The following is a 14,628-nucleotide window of genomic DNA, read 5'->3' on the forward strand; positions in this document are numbered from 1 at the left end:
GTAGCGGAAATTAATATGAACATAGTGAGCATTTCATTAGAATAGATTCCTAATGAGAATTACAAGAGTGCTTGGGTGGAGAGAGCAACAAAAATCATAACACCTAGTTAGATAGCATGAACAATACTTTCAAAAGAGAGAGAAATTAAGCTATTGACAACAATTGAGGACCGGATTTACATGGAGCCGGTCCCCCCTCCAAAAGGCTTTGTATTATGATTTCTCCCATCAAGAGAGACATTGTACAATACAATTCTTTGTGTTCCTTCAAGACTAGCTAGTGCAATGAAGATGAAAGCTTCATGCACTAAGCAAAACACTTATCAAACACAACATCAATTCTCTCCGGTCTCAGACCCAAGACCTCACACACCTTTAAAGATGGTGAGAGGTAGCGGGGTATGAGAGTAGATTGAGAGGAAGAAGGAGTATTTTTATGAGAAAGATGTACATCTCCTCACATAATCACTCGTATGAGCATAGCATAGCTTAGTAATTAGCATGGTAGAGAGATGAGCATGCATTGAATCTTGGCTCTTGGTTAGATTTGCATCACAAAGCCAAGAGTTGTTGGTGTACTAGGCCTCCCTTGTTACAAGCTTGGAATAGGTGGTAAGCATTCCATTAAAGCTTGATAAGGTGAGAGAGTCTTCTTTACTTCACACATGAGATTGTGTGAGTGTGTGTGTGATAATGCCTTGCAAAAATCAGCCCCCTCTCTCTCTTGGTCGACCCCTCTTGCTATTTGCTCATGCTACAGTCTCACTGGACCTCCCTAGGGCTAGCCAATGCTAATTAAGCAGTATAAGTGATAGCCTTCTGACATGTGTCCCCCTTTCCCCTTTTGTGAGATCTTTATGTAATTAATAAATGCAACTTAACTCTCATTGGACCCCTTTGCCTCCTGGCCAATAGGAATTAGGCAAGCCATTGGGCTGCTAAATGCTCATTGGACCCCTTGGGAGACTGTCCAATAGTCTTCTAGAGAGCTTAATTCTCATTGGTTCTTTTATTAAGTGTTTTTAAAATTAATTAAACTAAATTTACTCTAGCCTAATTCTCATTGGTCCACCTCCAAGGCCATCCAATAGGAATTGGGTACACCTTGTGGGCATCTGGGCTAGGGAGTTGACATGTGTCCCTCATTCCCTTTGTGTAAAGGGAGCTTGTGTGTGTATGAGAGAGAGTTTCTCTCTCATCCCCTACTCCCAAGGCTCTCCCCCTCCTATGTAGGGATTGATAAAGACTTTTGGGACACACACAAAGCATCCAATTCCCCCCATTCTTGACCTTTGGACACAACCTTTGAATTTTGGAACCTTAGCATTTTGGAAGTCTTAATGGGCTGAACCTTAGGGTCTTTTAAGCCCATTGTTGCACATGGCTCTTTTGCAGATGGCCCCCCCTTTGGATCCCTATTTTCCCTCCTTTGGATCCCTACTGTGGTCGGTCTGCTAGCTTAACCAATATTCTAGCTTTTTCTCCCCTGGCACTTTCCCATATTAAATGATCAGTTTAACATGAGAAAATCATTTAGGAGAATTAGATATTGACTATTATGACATATGTGATTATTTTTAAATGTAAATTTATTCATATGTATGTGATTACTTTAATGATCAAATGTCTACCATTTTGTATGTCCATTTTCTATGAAAATATCATGCTCTATAAACTTTTTTTTGTAAACCAAAAAATAGTACCCAAATTTAGGCTTTTTTAATTCCAAACTGTTACAGCGTAAAGATAGAGTTAATAGTCACGAATAAAGACCCGATAATAATCGTGATAATAGACTCAAGAATGTATAATGTTTTTAAAAAAACCTCATGCACCCCTCTCTCCTCTTTAGGCACTCCATTTTGGACTCTCTCACCAAAATCTGCGGCCGTTAAATGGCCACGACAAACTCTTCATGCTCGTATAGTGAATACAACAGGTTCACAACAACGAGACTTATTGCCACAAATAAAGAGTAGGATAAGAGGATAGACGAGGAGCAAGCATGCACCGCATCGTCAAACCAAACATCTCAGTGTATTGAGAGATAGCAGAACAATCAGTTTGATACTAATGTATATCCGATAGTGGCAATTTGTTGAATTTTAGATAGATTGATCATGTACACACATTGACATTGCATATATACATAGATTGATGATCTATATATTCAGTCTGCTTCTATCAATTCTAGTCTACTTGTATAGTACTTTCAAGTTTAATCCTTTATATTCAACTTGTTTCAGTTGTTTTTGTTTATTCATATAATGTCAAGGAAAACAAACCATATTGTGATCATTAATACTTCCATTTTTTATTTTCGAGAAAATTCACTAGTTGTTTTTTGTTGTAGTGTATGTAGAATGCTCCTAACTCGCTCCTAATTGTGTACTTTCCGCTCCAAATCTTGTTTTTGTGAGTGATTTGCGAGTGTATGAGAGAGAGAGAGAGAGAGAGAGAGAGAGAGAGAGAGAGAGAGAGGACCTTGTGTAAGTAAGTAGGGTAAAGGGGCCAATAAGGAACCACCCCCCAAAAGGAAGATGGCTCCACCCCCAAAAGAGAGACAAAAAAAAGGAATATATTGCTTGGAATCTTGTTTAGGTGTCCACATCTGATTTGCTAAAAAGTGTACTACTATTGGGGCTTGAGTGTCTCTGTTTTTTAAAAAGCCCTCAGAATTACGCTTTTTCAAATAGAGTGTTGAGGCAAAATCAAAAAATATCAATCTTGATATCATCTAATGCGTCTTTTCATGAGGAATTGAATGCACTCTTCAAATTTCAAATCTGACCGGATATGAAAAATCCCCCCCCAAAATACTATTTTTTTCTTACATGGCCTTATATTGACCCCTTTACCCTAAAGAGAGAAAGAGAGAGGGCTTTGTGTAAGTAGGTAGGTAGAGAGAGAGAAATCCTTGTGTGATTGTGTAAGTATATATAGAACAAATGGTCGGGAGCTCGAAGCTCTTGACTTTCAAAAAACAAAAATACTTAACGTCTCTTAAGCAACACTTAATAAATTTGTGTCGCTAAGCGAGGCATACAACATTAAGATTTAGTGTCGCTTAAGTGCTGACGGGTGTCGCTTAAGCGACATTCCTGTAGCGATGCAATTTTCATTGTTTAAGTGTCCCTAGCAACAAAGAAGCCTCGTAGTGACAAGAGCTCTCAAAGATTAGGTCTTGTTGCATATATAAACCCCTCTCTGCTCCTTAATCCTTGCTAGAACCATAGGTTTGAGCCACATCAACATTTGAATTTTGCAACGCACTATGGGGTGTAGATCCAAGCGCACCGGGATTTATAGCCCAAAATCTAAGGAAATTTATAGCCCAAAATCCACCCTTGAAAATCAAGTTCCAATGAAATCATAACCAAAAAAAATTTATATTAGGTAAATTACAGTACAAACAAAGATATGTGGAGCACTAAATCCAATGGACATTGGAATCTTGTTGAGAAGAAGTTGCCAATGAGATTCGAGCTCGGGTCTACACATGCACACTCGTGTCACAAAAGAGGTTGAAACTTGCACACACTCATTCAACAATGAAAGCAAGCTTGTGAACAGCATGCATAAGAGGGCACATTATGAAAGGTGTTTACGAGGGCCATATTTGTGAATGATTTTCTTTATGGTTGTAACTTTTTTGGTAACCTTTTGTTGGGCTGTCGATTGTATTAGTCTGATCATTCTTTTGATATGGATGCCATCATGGCTCGGTTGGAGCATGGCTTGGTATGTAAATATTTTTTTGTCTATTATCAATTAACACACTCACAATTGTGAGTTTTGCACCCCCAAAAAAAAAGAGGGCCATATTGGGAACTAGTTCTGTCGGCCACCTCTCTCTCTTTTTCTCTCCTCCTTTTTGGAATGTAGCCTTCATCTTGGAGCTTGCCCCATGTGTAAAGGAGACTCCCCTCGACCATATTATGTTATAAGTAGATGATTTTCTTTCTCAGAGAATAAACAATGACCGTTTGGTGGCTTGGAGGGCAGTTGACTATCAATTGGTAGCCAACATTGTGGCCCTTCTTATATACTCTCTCCCTGACGGCAATGAAGCAAAATCCTCAAGTAGGCAGCAGAGCAGAGGATCCCCTTCTCTCAATCGCTGAATGCTATGCCCCCTCCCCCAGCACCGCTTACTACCCCCCTATCTTCCTTCCCCCCTCTAGCTTCCCAGCTATCCCTTCGCCCTCCCCTATGCCTGCTGCTGCAGCTGTCGCTACGTCCCCTCATAGCTCCTTGCCCAAGGCAGCCATCATCGGTGGCAGCGTCGCGGGCGCCGTTGTCGCTCTTGCCGTCACCGCCACTATCATTTCTACTGTTGCTGGCAAGGCGGGGCTCAGCTGCCTCCTTGCACCCCTTCTCAAGCTCTTGACATCCCTTGGCAGCACCGTCACTGGCCCGTGTGCAAAGCTCAATTCCTTTTGTAGTGATCTCCAGCAGTGGATTCGTACAAAGGAAGGCTCTGATTATAAGACAGCCGATGCTCCAGGCAAAGCTGATCGGGACATCGACCTCAGCTTGGCTCGCCGCAGCCCTGAGGCGGTGATTACCAAGGCAGAAACAGCAGCATCAACTCATGTATGTAAGTGAAAATCTCTGTGCTTCCACTTGCACTTGTGTGAGTGATCATGGAATGAAATGCATGCATCATATTGTATAGATATTTCTTCTCTATGAAATACAAGAGAACTCATAGGCTACAAATAGTACATGTAAAGAACTTCAACTGTGTATTGATAATGCTATGATGATCCCAATTGACATCTCAGATTCACTTGCGAAATTGCCGCTTCATGACGTCCAACCGGGGACATCTGCACAATCATTTCTCACTACACAAGTAAATGAAATCGCCGACAAGGAGCTTAAGAAGCAGAAGGCATTGATCATGGAACCGCTTAATCAGAATGTAGCGTCAGAAGCGCAAGCATATTTTGAGTCTCTGTACTCAGCTACAAGCAATGCAAGTTGTGATGAGCTAAAAGCCTTGAGGAGCTCAGCTCAAGCTGCATATCTAGATGAGATAGGCAAGCTCAAAGCTAGTGCCGAGCATATTGCCGGGAATGCGGATGGAGCACGAATGTACGGAGAGGATGTAATCAACAGTAGTAGTGTGGGTAGTGAATATGCAGCTGAAATAAAGAGGCTACAAAACCTTAAAAATGGGCCACTTGAAGCCGGGGTACTGATGCTGAACAGGGAGCTAGCTCAAAGCTCTTCAAGTGGTAGGGAGGTTTATATTCACCATGAACAGGATTCAAATCAGTATATGCCGAGAAGCGATGCGGGTGGGCATAGAGGAGTTCTAAATCCCATCATTGAGACGCTCTCGGATGCAAGCGAATTCCAAGAAGAGAAGGATGCCATTGTACCAAGTCAGAGAGTGGCAGATTGGCAGAACATGAGTAGTGTGGGTTTGATCCCTCCAAGAGCAGCTGCAGGTATAAACCAAAAGTGACTGCCCTTTCCCCAAAACACACTTCAACTCTTTGGTTAGGACGTTACAACTAATGCAAACCACCCCCAAAGTTGGCATCAATTTTCCTGTTGAAAGCATAAATGCAGAAGAGGAACAATGAAAAGAATTCAATCTATTTTGTGTGTGTGTGTGTGTGTGTGTGTGTGTCGCGAGCATGTCCTATGTGCATACGACAGTGCATACATGCTTGAATCACTAAAAATTCCAAGCACTGTAGAGTGTCATGGAAGTGATCATTAGGAGTTGACAAATGTGGGCAATTTTCATATATGTTTTGCTATCCAAGTTAATTTTTATCACTTTTTCATCATTGTGACTACTTGAGGCAAAGCACCTAAAAATGCTTTTTAGTACTTAAAAGGATTCCCAGCTGGACTCTCAACAATGTAATGCTTGCAAAAAGCAGGTGCTGAAGGTCATGCTATACAGCCAACAGCAGGGCCCATTGTACCTATCCCCACAAAGGCGATCACTCCCCTTCCAACAAGGATGATGGCCCCATCGACCGTGGCGGCAGCGGCGGCGAGAAAGTCGGCATGGCAGCCCGCTCAGCAGCGAAAAAAGAGCACAACCAACTTGGGTCGCATGTTGTTCTCATGCAAGATCAGTGCTTATAAGCTGCATTTCTTCACCTCTTGCAGATCTGGAGGCAGCTATGGGTCCTCACCATCTCCCTCACATGCAGGAAATGATCTGCCACTTTATAATAGTGACAGTTATGTAGAAATGCATGAGCTGGATCTTGATAGCAATAACAAGGAATCCAATTATTATAACAATGCTTTTGCCTCCCACCCTTCAATCAACTATGGTGGCAACAAGCATGTGGGATTATTAGCAAGTAGTAGTGCTCCGATTAGACACCACTACAATATTGCCAATGTCCAAAACCAGCAATCCATCACAAATTCAATCACTTCAACCAATGGGTCCTACTCACAAGCCCCATTAGAATCATTAGATTATGGCAATCCATTTGATGGTGTTGTATAGGTACATATTTTGTCCTTAGTACAAATCTCTTTCTTCACATTATTCTAAGGTCCTGTCCTATATTCCATATAATCTTGGGATTATCCTTTTTCACACCATGCACATAATATCTATGTTCTTTGACCAGAATTCCCATAACTTTATTCATTTTTACTTCCATAGCATGATGTTCATTAGAGAAAACCATGCATACATCTACTAACATAATATGGCGCTTGGGAGAGCTTTGCCACGTGTTTGCATCTGAGAGCCGGAGGCTAGAGACAAAAGAAAAAAAGTAGCTGGCTGAGGAAAGAGCACACCGTCATACGTGCACAGTAACGGCTCATGCCAGTGATGGTGGCTCTGCGTGGCTTTCAAGCTTATTTATGCCCTTGGTGACGGCCACATTCCTTGCTCCGCAAAGTCAGAGAGAGAGAGAGAGAGAGAGAGAGAGAGAGAGAGAGAGAAACATGTCGATGTCGAGGATCAGAACAGGGGCTTGCTTCCTTGCTACTGCGCTTGCTTCCTTGTGTGTGTGTGTGTGTGTGTGGAGCTGCGAGCATTCATGCAATCCCCGCAGCAGAGGACGTTGTTGTCGAGGAGTGAGGTCGTTTTCTTGCAGAGCTTTAGGACTCTTCCTCTCTCTCTCTCTCTCTCTCTCACATTCCCCATCGTCATCAGACTCCAGAGCAGCACGACAGTCTCTCTCTCTCTCTCTCTCTCTCTCTCTCTCACAGCATACACAGTGCACACACACGCAGGTAGATCTCTCTCTCTCTCTAAGGAAGCGTACACACACACACACAGAGAGATCTCTCTTTCTCTATCGAAGCATACACACACACACGCAGAGGCAGAGAGAGAGACAGAGAGAGAAACCTATCAAAGAGCACGCATTGCACTGTGAGATCTTGCTTCCTAGCAGAGTTTGACCTGCAACATGGCTGCCCTGGCTAATGCGTCCATCTCCAATGCTGCTCCTCTGGGCAACAGCCTTGCTACCTAGAATGCCCTTCGCGAGGAGGTCCCTGTGGCGCAGGCCAGAGTCAACATGAGCTTTGACTATTGGTATGGGCCCGATCGCCCCTTCTCCGTCGGGACCCCTTTCTACCTCAAGGGCAAGTTCTTTAGCGCTTACGACTGGGACACCGTCTGCCTGTCTACAGACCCTGAGGCATTTGCCAAGAACAGGGCTTTGGAGGTTATCGACAGCTGATGGGCCATGCTTAATGGAGATTTGGATGCATCTTCCCAGAGGTTGCACAGAAGTATTTGAATGTGTCCTTCAAGGAGGCTATCTGTGTGTGTGTGTGTGTGTGTGAGAGAGAGAGAGAGAGAGAGAGAGAGAGAGAGAGAGAGAGAGGATGCGATACAACAATGGAATCTGGAGGGACAAACTCCAAGAACAGAGAGATGGTTTGGAAGCCACTGGTCTGTTGCTGAACCAGTTGCAACGTGGCTTAGAGTGTGAGCTGAGAGATGCCCACAGTGTTGCTGTAGTGCGGTACGTGGAGCTGGGTGAGGGATTGGAGGATGATGAGGGCCATCCTGGATTACCACCTCCTCATCCTCATGGACATAAAGAACACGGACAAGCTGCTCATGTATGCAACCAATGGAACATTGCATTTTGTAGACATGATGGATGCATTGTAAAACGAGAGTGCGATGCTCTGATCCGAAAGGTGCAGAATTGCCTGCAAGAGGAAGTCTGTATCAAGAATCCTTCAATAGACGTGTTCCTAGCAACTCTTAGCCGCAGACTGGTAGATTCCATTGATGAAAAGCTCGCGAAGGCAATAACTTCCATCCATGTGTAGAGCAAGGATAAGGAGTAGAGGTTTAGATGGTGAGTTTTATGAGAAGAAACTACCACAGTTGTACGAGAGCCTACAAAAACTAGCTGCTCTGATAGAGGGTGTGATGAAGGAGCTGTCGAGCATACTGGATGAGATCTGCCGACCAAGATGTGAAGCCAGTTGTCCACAGTGTGGCAGCATGTAGTGCTGCAAAGCATGATACTGTACACCAGCCTTCAAGACTCAACGGATCCTGCTGGTTTGGGGATAGGACACTGGTGAAAAATTCGTGCCTTCAACAAGTGGAGACAGGCAGCTAGATGAATCTTCGGGACGAGAATGGAGAATTGATAAAAACTGCCCCTTACACAGATTTCAACAAGGAGTATCCGACTTGGACGATGCCTTCCAGTAATGAGGACAATGCAATCAAGGTGCAGGAGAGTCTCTTCTTCCACTTTCAGAAAGAGCTAGTGGAGAAGCTGAATGAAACATATTACCCATCAAGAAAGCGTGCATTGGCACCCACCAGAATGTACTTGCCGCCACATTGCAACTGGTTTAGCAACAAACCAGTGCTGAATCCCTTTCCCTACTATAGACTTGCACCATGAAAGCATGTGGCATTACTCAAGATGCTTACATGGGCGGAAGAATTCACGATGATATTGTTAGACCAGGGTTGTTGAAAGATAACATCGTGCTTTGGCACTACCTCGATCGACATGTATCCCAAATGTGGTGCATTTCATAAGGCACAAAAAGTGTGAGGAGCTTCCTATCTTGGATGTCATCTCTTGGAATGCACTAATTGCGAGATTTGTCCAACTTGGGCAGGGCCAAAAATCTCAAGGTTGTTTTCGACAGATGCGAAGCAAGGGTGTCTCTCCAGATGCAATCACATATGCTTGCATCCCGCAGCCAACGATCAACGTCACAAAGCTCCAAGCTATTTTAAGTAGGTGCAGAGAGAGGGCCTCTTTCCAACCACAGTCACATACACTTGCACCTTGAAGACATGTGGCATTACACAAGATCCCCATATGAGCAAAAGAATACACGACTTAGGTTTTTGAAAGAAAACATCATGCTTGGCACTACCTTGGTCGACATGTATCCCAAATGTGGTCACGTGTGTTCTCTGTATTCCCAACGATGCAAGCAAATAACGCATGGAGAGAGAGAGAGAGAGAGAGAGAGAGAGAGAGAGGCCGCCTTCGGCGGACTAGTACCTACTCTGGAGGGCCTACTCCTTTTCCTTCAACAAGGTCCTTGAGCTCTTAGGTTTGATGAAGTGCTCTGGAGTGTTCCTAACCATACTCCATTCCTTTCTATGCTTTTTTGGCCAACTAAAATAGGCCTTCCTAAACAAGGCATCATGCAATGCATTCATAGGAGTTCGATCGCATGATGTGACTTATAGAAATTTTGTTTAATATATTAATTTGTAAAAGAGTCCTTCCGTTTAAGAGCCTCATAAAGGCCCATTTCATTGACTTTGTTTTATTATTTTCCATGCTTACCATACCTGTCTTTTCTTATGAAAGCATTAAAATATTTTCATGTTTTAATTTGTGAATGGGTCCTTTTATTTTATTTATTTTTTCATTTTGCTTCCTTTTTCATCTTGTTGTTTTAGAATGCCATTCAAACCTCCATTTTTATTTTTATTTTTGCCATACTCACAATTGTGAGTTATAGAGATGTTATATTATTTTAGCAAAACTTATACAAAGAACCTCAAGCACACTTTGTGCCTTGAGGGAACAACATTGTGTTACAAAAAAAGGAGAGTTACTAGGGAAGATACATTGGAGGGTTTTACACCCTAGATGTCTTTGAAAGTCTTCTTTATAGCGCTTGAGTTTTCTCATGGCAATGAGCACATTCTTCTTTCTTGTACAATCTCGAAAAAGCTAGCTATCGTGAGGTCTTTTTCAAAGATGTGCCGGTACTTGAGCTTCTAGCTTTGTCTATAGTCGTAGAAGCAACCAAGTTGGGTAAAGAGGAGGGCCAAGTTGGGGTTGTATTGCAATCATTTTTTGGGGTTATCCAAAGGTGTGTGCGATGACTTGAATTGCTTGAACCCACTCACCAAAGCTCCTCCTGTTTGAATTGGTACTATCACTTCCTGCTTTCTTGGATAATCTCATTAAAGCCAACAATTGAAAGGACAATTTCAAATACACGTTGGTTCCTAATACTCCATGCTTATTTAAAGTAGCAGAAGCAAACATTTAGAAAGAAAATTAGAAGAGCTTGAATCTTCATAATCTACCCTCCCAAGATTAAATCGTTCTTGCGGATTATAATCCTCCATGTCCTCTAAATTCATTTGCAGACTTTGCCTGCCAAGCTCCTTATAGTCATGTAGTCTTTCAACAGGTGTGGACGATCTTCACTTGCCGCTTTGGATATGACCACCTATCTCATCCAATTCGTATGGCTAAAATCTAAGTCAATCAGAATAGCCCCCTAGAGCACCTTCCACAGGAAAATCTTCATCGCATGTAGCCACTAGTGGTCCCATATGTTACTGGCTATCGTTCCCCACCTAGATTCTGGCCATTGCTTATGATGTTGTTTATTGATGGGGGAAACCAATCTGTTATACACATCATGTTTTAGTAGATTTCCTTGGTTAGTGGTTTAGAGAATTTTTTGTTCATTGGCCACAGCAAGACTTTCTACTCTAGTTCAACCTAGCAAATAGGCATCAAAACATTATCTAGATTCTTGGTGGCTCTTATGATTAGTAGCCTTTTCGTTCCGTTGATAAGAAACTGAGAAGTCAATTGATCTACTTCTTTCCATCTCGTGTTTTTGCCCTTGCAAAATTGAGCTAGATGGCCAAGTCCTTTGTTATTGATCTTCCTAGCAATCTCTCTCCAAAATGGGTTTACTAAATCACTCCAAAATTGAGCTAGATGACAAAGTCTTTTGTTATTGATCTTCCTGGCAATCTCTCTCCAAAATGGGTTTACTAAATAACGTGTTATAGAGTTTTGGAAATATATGGTGGTCTCACCCCTTTCAAGGGTCTTTGTAGCTCTGGTAATGGACTAGCTTGCACATGAATCGTGATGCTACCTAAAGTCAAGTGCGCCCACCGAGGTGCCAATAGTCTGTCATGAATCCCTAACTCCTTCCATGGTCCACCTTGAGAGGAGAGCTTCACTTTGTCCATCATGGCCCCTGCCATAATGTCCCCACTCAACCCTCAAATTATAAGTGTGACTCTACTTTCCATTTTCCAGGCCTTACAAAAACTCCATTTTTTTGCACTTATTTTAAAGGTTAGCTTTTTCCTAGTGCTTCTCTAGAAGGGTGTTGCACATTTCTAATTTTAGAACTAATGTGAATGTGAGCCGTTTAGCTTGTTGTTTAAGCAGGGTCCTTATAAAATATGGGACAAGTGTGATTATGTAATGGACAATACAAGGTTTCATTGTACGATGACAGCTCGTACTCAACATTGGGCATGCGCGCACGTGCACACACACACACACACAAACAAACAAACGTAAAAATGTGACATCTAAAAATATATTCATGCAAATGTGATTTCTAAAGGTATATTTGGATTTGTCTTTTCAAGGGGCTAATTTTCAAGACCCACTCTTGATATTTTTTAGAAATTTGTGCAAGGTTGCATTTCAAAATTTTGAAATTGACTCTAATGAGTCACTTTTGTTCCAAAAGAAGTGAAAAAAGTTAGGCTCTCAACCAGTCACCTTCAAGAATTTTGCACTTTTATTGGAACAAGGAGTGCTCAATAATGGGCCTCACACACTTGGCCATTGATGCACGCTTTTTTTTAGTGGCTCATCTACCCATTGTATCCAAATTCACCCAAGAAGTCACTATTCTCATAGAGTAGTTATCTTGATATCTGTATTATATTGCTTACCACATTGCTAGCCTTTTCCAACCTTGTCCTACTTTGTGGGTAGGACTCTGGATGGTTGTATGTCACGGATTCTAATTTTGGTCAAGCTAGAAATACTTTAAGAGCAAAAAAATCATTTTGATCACTAGAAGTGCTCAAAATGAAAAGGATGCCAAGGCAAAAGGTTATGAGTGTTAAATGAACCTTGGAAGATTCCCATGCTACTAAATTCCCTTCGAGGCATTTGATGGATCTAAAAGTAGGGTGAAGTTGGTAGCATACTTGAACCAAAAGCGGAGCATGCATTGTTATCTGTTAATTTTAGTAGCATAAAGGCTATTTTGGTAGAAAAAAATACTCCCTACTCTTATGGGAGTATATATGTGTGCACAATATGTCGAAAAAAACCTAGTCTTATGATCACCTCAAAACTCTCTCTTCTCTCTCTCTCTCCCTCTCTCTCTCTCTCTCATCAAATATCTAATATCTAACCAACCCAAATGATTTTCTCATATTAAACTGATCATTTAATATGGGATAATAAACGGGAACAAGGGTTAGAATATAGACATGTGCTTACGGATCTATCTCAACACGGGGCCAATGGTAAAGGGACCCAAATGAAAGATGTTATGTCAAAGAGCAAGTTTAACTAATGAAGCTTAAAAGACCTTAGCGTTAGCTACATTAAAGACTTCCAATGGTTAGTGTTAAAAGTCCTTTGACCTTAAGCAAGCTAGGGCTGAGCTTGAGGTGGGAACCCAACCTAAACTTAAGCAAGCTAGGGCTGTGCTTGAGGTGGGAACCTTAAGCAAGCTAGGGATGTGCTTGAGGTGGGAACCCGACCTAAACTTAAGCAAGCTAGGATTGTGTTTGAGGTGGGAATTGGACCTAAACTTAAACAAGCTAGGGCTGTGCTTGAGGTGGGAACTCCACCTAAGGTGCTTGTCGTGCTTGATGACTAAGGTACTTGAGGTACTTGTCACATTTAATGAGGAAGTTTCTTGAGAAGCTTCCTATGCATGGGGGGGTAAGATGCTTGAGTCAAAAAGAGAACCTACACACTTAATGAGGAAGTTGCTTGAGAAACTTCCTATGCATAAAAATCTCAAAGTTAGGGGAATTCTAAAAGAGCACATGGAACACATGGGGGACACATTTAATGAGGAAGTTGCTTGAGAAGCTTCCTATGCATGGGGGGGTAAGATGCTTGAGTCAAAAAGAGAACCTACACACTTAATGAGGAAGTTGCTTGAGAAACTTCCTATGCATAAAAATCTCAAAGTTAGGGGAATTCTAAAAGAGCACATGGAACACATGGGGGACACATGTCAGACTCTTACTAAGCTTAACCACATGGTGTGCTTGAATGCTATTGGTTGGGCTAAAGAGGGGTCCAATGAGCTTCTACTTCCATCTAACAAATATCTAGATCTTTTCAAGCTCTCTCTCTCTAAGGGGTAAGGAGGACACTTGTCAAAAGACTACCCATGTGCTTGACTGCATGTTGTATGTGATTGGCTAAGGGAAGAGGGGTCCAATGAGCTTGTAGCATGAAGAAATTTTGCCCAAAGCAAGGAAGGGGGGTGCTAGGGGGATATACTCCACACACAAACTCATTTTCAAGACATTCTCTCTTGGTGAAGTTGAGGAACACCACCTCCTTCTCCAAGCTTGTGAGAGTGAAAGCCTACACCAACACTCTTGGCTATGGAATGCAAATCCAACCAAGAGCCATGCTTCAATGCTTAAGCTTGTCATCTTCTCCATCTCCATTACTATGCTATTATGTATGCTAGCAAGAAGAGTAATGATAAGTGAGGAACTATTTCTTTCTCCTATGGAATGTTTCTTCTTCCTCTTCGCTATCCTCATTCCCCGCTAGCTCTCTCCACCTTCGAAGGTGTTTAAGGCCTTGGGACTGAGGCTTGGGATAGTTAATGCTTTCTACAAGTTTATGTTATGCTTGTGCTGCATGAAGCTTTCCATCTTCATTGCATCACGTAGGTCACAAGGAACACAAAGATTGTATTGTACCAAGTCTCTCTTGATAGGAAAAACTATAATACAAATGCCTACAAGTTTATGTTATGATTGTGATGCATGAAGCTTTCCATCTTCATTGCATCACGTAGGTCACAAGGAACACAAATATTGTATTGTATCAAGTCTCTCTTGATGTGAGAAACTATAATACAAATGCCTATTGGAGGGGGGACCGGCTCCATATGAATCCGGTCCTCAACTATTGTCATGTTCTCTAAACTCTCTCTCTTGCAAAAGTATTATTCAGGTCAAGTTAACTAAGTACCATGTTTATGTTGCTACCATCAATTAAGTTCACCCGCTATGCTCACAAAGTAATCTCTCAAAAGTGCTTCACCTAATTTCCTAATTCCACTACTCTCAAAGTTTATAGGCTATTTCCATTGCATTGATATTAGAGCATTAGGTTTCTCTTTTCTTGC

At 42.1% G+C, this 14,628-nt stretch overlaps 1 protein-coding gene and 1 pseudogene across 1 annotated transcript; both read left to right on the top strand.

Moving 5' to 3' along the window:
- Nucleotides 1-3,518: 3,518 nt before the first annotated feature.
- On the top strand, nt 3,519-6,538 carry LOC147445498 (uncharacterized). Its single transcript, XM_086525006.1, has 3 exons — nt 3,519-4,600; nt 4,788-5,459; nt 5,904-6,538. Exons 1-3 carry the CDS (start codon nt 4,066-4,068, stop codon nt 6,488-6,490), a joined length of 1,794 nt encoding a protein of 597 aa, XP_086381132.1. The 5' UTR covers nt 3,519-4,065; the 3' UTR covers nt 6,491-6,538.
- Nucleotides 6,539-7,696: 1,158 nt separating this feature from the next.
- On the top strand, nt 7,697-11,680 carry LOC147445499 (uncharacterized; annotated as a pseudogene).
- Nucleotides 11,681-14,628: the final 2,948 nt, after the last annotated feature.

The sequence above is a fragment of the Adiantum capillus-veneris genome, chromosome 12, assembly GCF_014529385.1.
Source record: "Adiantum capillus-veneris isolate H3 chromosome 12, ASM1452938v2, whole genome shotgun sequence".
Classification (NCBI taxonomy): Eukaryota; Viridiplantae; Streptophyta; class Polypodiopsida; order Polypodiales; family Pteridaceae; genus Adiantum; species Adiantum capillus-veneris.

Bases quoted from the DNA above. Each gene is read 5' to 3' on its own strand.
- LOC147445498 (XM_086525006.1), top strand. From the start codon at position 4,066: ATGAAGCAAAATCCTCAAGTAGGCAGCAGAGCAGAGGATCCCCTTCTC. The intron at 4,601-4,787 runs GTAAGTGAAAAT...TTGACATCTCAG, and splicing joins AGCAGCATCAACTCATGTAT to ATTCACTTGCGAAATTGCCG. The intron at 5,460-5,903 runs GTATAAACCAAA...TGCAAAAAGCAG, and splicing joins CCCTCCAAGAGCAGCTGCAG to GTGCTGAAGGTCATGCTATA.